Source organism: Populus nigra, chromosome 1, assembly GCF_951802175.1.
Source record: "Populus nigra chromosome 1, ddPopNigr1.1, whole genome shotgun sequence".
Taxonomy (NCBI): domain Eukaryota; kingdom Viridiplantae; phylum Streptophyta; class Magnoliopsida; order Malpighiales; family Salicaceae; genus Populus; species Populus nigra.
The window spans coordinates 7,593,316-7,601,445 of NC_084852.1; the positions used below are offsets into that span (position 1 = coordinate 7,593,316).

The following is an 8,130-nucleotide window of genomic DNA, read 5'->3' on the forward strand; positions in this document are numbered from 1 at the left end:
AGAACTCCTTTAAGACCTGAAAAATCTAACTATTAAGGAAATAATATAGTAAAAATAATTATACCAAAAATAATATAAAAAAAAGTTCCTCATGTCAAAAAGGCAGGGTGAAGAAAGAGTGTTTTAGGGGTTGGTTTTTCTGCACAAATTCTATAGAGTTTTTTACACTCTTTTTCACATATATTTTCAGTTTTACTTTTCTATTTTAAGCTCTATTTTTCCTCTTTATTTTCCTTTTATTCTAGAGTTAAGGATTATTTCTTATAAAGAGAAATTTAAATCTATATTCTTTTAAATTCATTAAACCTTGTTTATGAATACACTTAAATAAAGAAGAGTTATTGGACTACTTTTGAAGTTTGTTATTTTATGGCAAGTAAAGAACAATAAAATCCGACAACAAGAAGAAGTTTTATATTGGTTATGTGCTAAATAGGCATCTTCAAAGTGAAACCCGTGAGGAGTGTCCAAGAGAAAAAGAGATCTCAAGGCAGGAACGGGCTTATTAGAACCGAACTAGATTTCTTGTGATGAGCTCTCCCAAAATCAGCATCACCTTCCGAGATTACCAGGAGCTATGAACAGCCAGCAAGCAAGCAGTGTAATCTTCGAATGAATCTTTGATCAAGTTCTCTAACATGTTTCCACTTTCAGAAGTTCCCAAAAGAACTCATCCAGAAACTCCAAGAAAATCATTAATCACTAAAAACAATGTCTAAATTCAACAACCACCAATTTCAAAATAAATACTGAAAGCTGTCCCTTCGGTTATGTATCTATGAACAAAACTTCGAACACAGTTGCAGCCAGTACCTAGCATTTCAACATGATTGCAGGTTGCCGACACCATTTTTACATTGCAACTGAACAAGTACATAAAACTTTATGATCTCATCCTTATCTACATCCATGTACAGGAACAATTTGGGAAAATAAAAATCATATAGAAATAAACATCTAATTGTCCATAATAAAATTTTGGACTTCTCAATATGAATCAGGAGACCTGCATTGCATGTCAGGTATGTAAAGATGCTTTCCGTCACTTCTCAAAATTGATTACTTGTCGATAACTCATTTATGTTGCGGCCATGGGTCCATTGCCTGATAAGTTATCACCCCCGTTTCCTGATGTTCGGAATTTTTCAGTGTCCTGGACTCCAATTTGTGAAAACTGCTTCATTAGTATATCAATATAGGCAGGTAAGCAGTCCTTAAAACTCTTGGAGCAGCTCTTATCACCCTCGTCAACATCCTGAACCCCACCGTTGACCAGACACCCTACCTGAGCACCATCCATGTAGGCTTTACATGCCACCAGAATATCATTAGCACGCTTGTGGAAATGACCCAGTACAAAGTCCTCGAAATGCTGTGGCCAACCATGATTTGAATTGATTAGTTTTAAAATCTAAAGATAAGCAAGCCTTTCCACCAACTTAGAAATCTCATGCACAGTTTGCTAGTATTAATGCAAGCCTGGTCTGTGCTCACTGGGTCTATGCACAAGAAACAATTACCATTCAGACTGTTCCGGTTATTCATGGCAAGTACCCTTATCTGCCTAAACTTCCAATGGTTCTCACTTTTAACATATTTTAAATGTACTAAAAACTTCTCCAATTGGCAGTTTGGTGCTGGAACATAGGAAAATTACCCATATTTTCAATAATTTAAGCTTCTCCTGGGATTGTTATCCAAATAATTCAGATGAACACAACAATAATTCATGAAGCAAATACGCAGTGAAAGAAACTTACCTTAGGCGGCCTCCTCATCGTGTAAGCCATTGTTTTCAGCGAAAAGCAAAAGGTACTCTCACTGTACTCCTGAGATCGCTTTTCACCATTTGCCGAACCACTCAATCGTTCATATCCAGGCTCATTAAAGAAGGGCTTCTGATTCAATATCAATGCCTGTATAGATACCAGAACTTGTAGCGCAGTCGAGACTCCAGGCTGCCACATCTCATTCTTGTTACCCTGCCAGGTCCCAAGAAGGCTGAGGCATACTTTACCACAACTGTACAAGTTTGGGTTGAGTCGAAGACCACCAGAATGGTAGTAGACAAGCTAGCACAGACAAATCCAAAATTATGAGATGGAAAACTGTTCAACAGAAGATGAAAAAATAATACACACAACAACCTCTATCACATACCGGTGGTACTTTGGGGTAGCCAGCAGGGAAAAAAACATCAAAGAAAAAGAGACCATCGTGGTAGGGAGTACCCTCTGCTCCAATAATTACAGCCCGCAATAGGTCCATCCTTGTTTCATAAACCCTAACAAATATAGAATCTGTTGACATAATAATAGTAGGACAAACAAAACGTGAGAATGAATTATGCAAATATTGAAAATTTATAACCTATTAAAATCATAAAGTTTCTCTCGATAGTAAAGGGAAAAAAAAGGCAACATGCTTAAGAGCATTAATGAAATAGAGGATGAGATAAATAAATAAAAAGTCCTTGTGACATTTATTGTTAGCATACACATAAACCTCGGTACACCTTCACCAGTTTCCCCCTTGTGATTCTGAACAGATAAACATTATGAACAACATGAAGGGAGTGGTGGGTAGGAGGTCCTTCGGAGAAGAAAAAAAATGGAAACCAACATCCACTCAAACTTGCAATAGTAATTAATGATCAGAATCAGAAAGGTTACAGCTTACCTGGCAAATCATTTTCCAGGATTCTCCACTCGTCCTGAATTCTCTTTGCCCAGGTCTTTGGTGGCTGCCAGAAAGAGGATGCTATAGCATTATGCAATCAAATCATTGATAGAAAAATAAAAGAAAAGTTAGCATGGTTGCATCTTCTAAAATACTCACCTGCTTCATCGAAGAACTATTAGTATAGTGATGATCTGAATGATCTTCGACTGTATCAAATTGTTTAAATTGTTGAAACTTTCTGAGGATATCATCTTTATCTACATTTTTTGGAGTTCCAGCTGCACTGTCTTCAGGAGGGATATGTAAAGCATCAAATGGATCATAGACATTTGGATGACTTGTATGGTTAGGAAATGAGTAATTTAATTTTGACACCAAAGAAGAGATGGAAGGGCTAATGATAGGAAAATGATCCAATCCACCAACAAATGGAGGAGCAGGATTGGTATGTCCCAAATGTGCTGGGCCAACTCCATGAGGGAGCATAACACCGTCTAAGTGCTTTGCATAACCATAATCAGTCAAACTACTTGAAGAAACCAGCTCTATTTTACTCTGGAAAGGTGCAAAATTCAAGGCACTCCCCCCATGTTGTGAAACATTTTGTTCTTCCTTATCATGGGCAGTTTGGGGAAGTGGCCAAGGAGAGGACAGGTTCACTCCAGAATCATGGCTCATGGAATCCATTGGGTTATGAAAACTTAAACCACTCACTGAACTCAGCTTCTTGCTTACATGGCCCGGCTTCAATGACCATGAACCACCACCATTAGATTGCATTTGATTGTTTGTATTGAAAGAATTAGTTCCATTATCAGATTTCTTAGCATTATTATCAGAATTTGGCAACCAAGGAATGGGGGCCTCCACTCCAGGAGGAATATCCACCTTGTCAAAATGGGATTGTAAAAATGAATACTCATCAAAATCCATGAAGTCATCAGGATAAAGATCCATATGTGTGCCATCATCATAATCAAGACCTTCCATGTTAATTATATTATTTTCTCCAGAGGAAGGACTGAAAAGACAACTGGAAATACCGTCCTAGAGAAAAAATTAAAAATATCAATAAGAAAAGAAAAGAAACACAATATATTAGCTCTAACAGGGGTACAGTGTATAAACTAATATGTACCTTAGCTTGACTGTAGCCATCAGAGTTATCTTTTATGGATTTTCCTTTGTTCTTCAAGTCATTTTTCTTGTCAAGAATCATCACATCAATGGCATCTTCATCCTTGTCAACATCAATTATTTCATGAAGAATAACCTACAAAAAATATTTTTTTTACAAATACAGTGCATGAACTCATGGGAGTGAAAGGAAAGTGAAAGAAATTAAAGGTTAATGCCTTTTCTTTGAGAGTCAAGATGAGAAAAGGAAACTTTCCTAATGTTATCCTGAAGAGATTAGACAAAAAAAAATTATATATTGATGAGAATGAAATGGAAAAAGATATAATTTATTGATTTCACTTTCTTTTCCACTCATGCCACGCAGCAAGAGAAATTTTTAATGAAGAAGTTTGATTCTTTTCTTTTCTTTTCCTCTCATTTTCTTTGCATTATTTCACTTGTTTCCCTTTGCAGATATAGATATCCTAAATAGTTTTAGAATATCTGTTCAAGGATTAAAAAAAAAAAAAAAGAGGAACCATGGAAAGAGATCAACATCATTTAGTAAACAGTAATTAAGAAAGCAACGTTAACAATACAAAGTGAATTTTTGATATATTTCTTGCACAAAACTTAAGAAGCTGGAAAAAAAATAAATACAACACTATAATTACAACAAGAACCTGACAGCAAAATAAGCTGAATACCAAATAGGTAGGTGTTATATTCCTGCTACTTAAACCATTTATCTCGAAGCATTTAAGAGAGTAGTCATTCTATTCCTGCCATGGAGTAGATAAATCCAATGAAGCAGGGCTCAAACTGGCTGGATATGGTACTGTAGCAGCAGCATTCCAGTAAAATTTCCAGCATTGTTGTAAGGATTAAGAGTATCTAGTCTTTGCATTTATTTAATTTGTTCATGATTGCTTGTACAGCACAAATTAGGTAAAATGAAGATTACATGTGTTCTTGAGTTACTAGGATTTAGCCTCTTACAAGTAGTTACCGTCTCAAAGACATATATATAGAAAAGGTTGGCTTTTCAAGTCTATCATGAACTTGGAATTTTGATAATTAAAGTGTTTAACAAGGAAAGAGGTATTATATTTGTTTCCCTCTGCAACCTTAAGTCTCAATGGAGTACCAAAATATATCCATGGCTCCATGCCTCATTGTGTTCCCATACACAGCAATTGGTGTTGGAGCCAAAGACAATTCATAACTCTGCACCATACAAGATCACACAAGTTGAAGAGAATAAAGAACAAAATTGCTGTGATTGCACCAGAAACAACGTAAACTAGAAGCTCGTACTTATCTAAGCCTTTCAAAACACCCTTGAATCATAGAAATTTGTTTGAAACAGTCTCCCATTTAAACTAGACCAATTGTTAATAGCAGCTGCAAAGTCTGAGGTTGTTTGCAACAATAAATTAATCTATAGGATGGAAAAGGAAATGAGATTGGATGAAAGAGAACCATGACCAAACACCATAAAAGAGTACCAAAGTCCGATATAGTCCCAACCTTAAGATATTACAGGTCAATTTATCAAGTTCAACTAGTTGGTCTCTCTTTTCCCTTCTCTCTCTAGTAGCGAGTAAGAAAGTAGTCTTTCTTAGTTTGAAATCTGGGACTTACAAGATCCAGGACTGAGAGTTTTTAGTATTTCCTTGATTTTGGGCAGCTGTCCAAGGGCCTATGCACAAGTGCAAAGACAAGAACTGCTGAAGACATGTCTTCATTCCCAATTCTGCAGCTATAGCTAGGGCTTTGGAACACTAGTACCAAATGGCTAACATTTCCTCCCTTAGCTCTCTCCCTCCTTCACTTCATGAAGGGGGAAGATGCACTCCACAAGGCTTTGCTTGTGGCAAACCAGGTTCATACTAAATTAAAAAAGGAATAGAATGAATTGGTGGATAGCTTTCTATCGGTTCCAAGTCCCAGTAAAGTTGGTTTGACCATGCCCATGGCTGGATATAGACCTCTTCATAGGCCAAGGTGCAAAGTCCAAAAGTAGTACTCATCCCTCCGACGCTGCAGAACAGCTCCCTATTCCGTCAAAAGTGAGATCGGATTACCCAACCAACTAGGTTGGTTTACGGAGTGTTGGAATAGCTAAAGCCCACTCCGAATCCATCTTTCAATGTAGAATGTAAAATTGTTCAGATGTTAGTAAAAAGTCAAACTTGTATCTGAGCATTCTTAATCCTTATTAGCTTTTAAAACTTTCCAAATCGCGCTCATTAATTCTAACATAATCCCCAACCTAGTTTCATCTATCAAGCCCATTCTACAACTAACCATTTTAACTCCAAAACCATTACATTACCACAAAAGTAGTGTGCTTGAGAGGGCTACTTAATGATCCCAAGTCCTGACACCCTTAGAATAGGCCAAATGCAACACAAAACATTTTGAGAAAAAAATAATAATCCAAACAATAGAAAGCAAAGCAGCCCACTTTTCCTACAAATGCAAGTTTCTAAAATATGTTGATCATTCCTTCTCTCCGAAAATAGCTTACTGTTAGCATTATAATTTCATTCAAACACAGCCATTCTCACTAGTAAAGGCTCAAAAGGGGCACCACCTATCAGTAAACCTCTCCGACTGACCCTTTCCCCATTATAACCAACTCAATTATTCAAGCAATCAACAAAAAGGCACCAACTTTGACAATCACGGAGACATTAAATCCCCAGGAAAAAAGAATTAATCAGTAAAAAAATCAAGATAAATTCATGATCGGAATAAATGAATAAAAAGAAAAGAAAGGCTCGAAATTGAACAAAGACAACAACTTTTTTTACAAGAACCTGTTTGTTTTTTGGCTGTTTAGTGTGAGAGCGAGAAACAATCGGAGCTGGAGGAGGTGGGACTTCGATCACGTCAGGGTCCATGAACACTCTTTTTTTCCTGTTTCGTTAGTGAGAAAGTGAGAGGAAAAATAAAGAAACAAAGAGGAATTCCAATTCAAGAAAAGGAAAGGTAAAGAAGGTATTGAAAGAGAAGAGAGACTTGGAATTCAAAGGGATGTGTAGCGGCGGCGGCGGCTTCATTGATGAAGATGATGATGATGATCGGCTTGTGGAAGAATCAAGAAAGAATGAAACGCGGCTCGGCTCGGCTTGGCTTGTTGAGAAGACAGAGAGAAGTGGTTCAGTTTCGGTGTTTTCAAGGCTTCGCGCCTAGCAAATGGGTAAGACAGAGATGGATGATTAGCACGAGTCTAGAGTTGCTTCTTGTTATGTGTCTTCTAATTTATGTCTTAAAATATTTTTTAATTTTATTTTTTTAGTATTTAATTGTAATTTTTGTTGGATTATCTTCTCAGTTACTATACTGTTTATTGTATCATTTTAAGAATTTCAATGGAAAATCTCTCAGCCGATGGATTACCTGTAACAATTCCATCAATGGCTGAGATCGAAGAAAAAAGTTCGTAGAGGTAGTCGCACAGTACTGACACAAGAGTTGGACCCTCTGTCTTTCTCCGTAGACTTTTGCGAGTTTTCATGGGATGATACGAGGATTTTCCACATGTACAAGTGGAAAGTCTGGTTATGGGACCCACTTCTTCATGGACTCCACGTCAGATATAGTACTTTTACTTTCTACTGTTTTTTCTGAATGGTTTTTGGACCATCCTATATGTTGATTAATTAAAATTAAATATTATTTATGGAAATTATTAGATAACACTAAAATATGAATATTATTTCCTTTTTTCTTTTTATGCTTGTAATAAAAAATCAAATAAAATGCTATAAAATTAGAAAGGTGTAAAAATATCCCTTGGTTCTGGCCATTTGCATAAGTTAGTTGCTGAAAATATGCCTTTAATTAGACTTCAATTTATTTATTTATTTATTTTAATTAAAGGGAGAGCTCAAAACCATGCAAATATGAAATGACTTGGTTTGTGTAAATTCTATTATCTTAGGCAAAATAATTGCTGGATGGTGTTAGATCTATGGCTGGATTCAATAATATATCAACATTAAAAATATATTAAAAAATATTAAAAAATATTTTTGAATTATTTTAATGTTTATTTTTAAAAAAATATTATTTTAATATATTTTTAAATAAAAAATATTTTAAAAAATAATGAAACAGAAGACATGGCAGCTGATGCATGCATCATCGATGGTTGTCGTGGAAGAGATATACAGAGTCTGTGACGTATTGTTGACGTAATGCACATAAAATCTTATTTAAATGAGACATGGAATTCATAAGTTAGGAAAGACGGGAGCCACTCTACTGACGTTTTCGAAGGGTCCGTACTAACCTACCACCTAGTGCCCAAATTCTTGT

The 8,130-nt window shown here is 35.9% G+C and overlaps 1 protein-coding gene across 1 annotated transcript; it reads right to left on the bottom strand.

Annotated features, from left to right (window-relative positions):
* Positions 1-716: 716 nt before the first annotated feature.
* Positions 717-7,047, bottom strand: LOC133675366 (probable ubiquitin-conjugating enzyme E2 25). The gene is made up of 8 exons (XM_062096720.1): positions 6,829-7,047; positions 6,627-6,726; positions 3,821-3,955; positions 2,839-3,729; positions 2,680-2,743; positions 2,161-2,300; positions 1,761-2,072; positions 717-1,372 (listed from the first exon to the last, which is right to left on the bottom strand). Exons 1-8 carry the CDS (start codon positions 6,867-6,869, stop codon positions 1,079-1,081), a joined length of 1,977 nt encoding a protein of 658 aa, XP_061952704.1. The 5' UTR covers positions 6,870-7,047; the 3' UTR covers positions 717-1,078.
* Between the last annotated feature and the right edge of the window lie 1,083 nt (positions 7,048-8,130).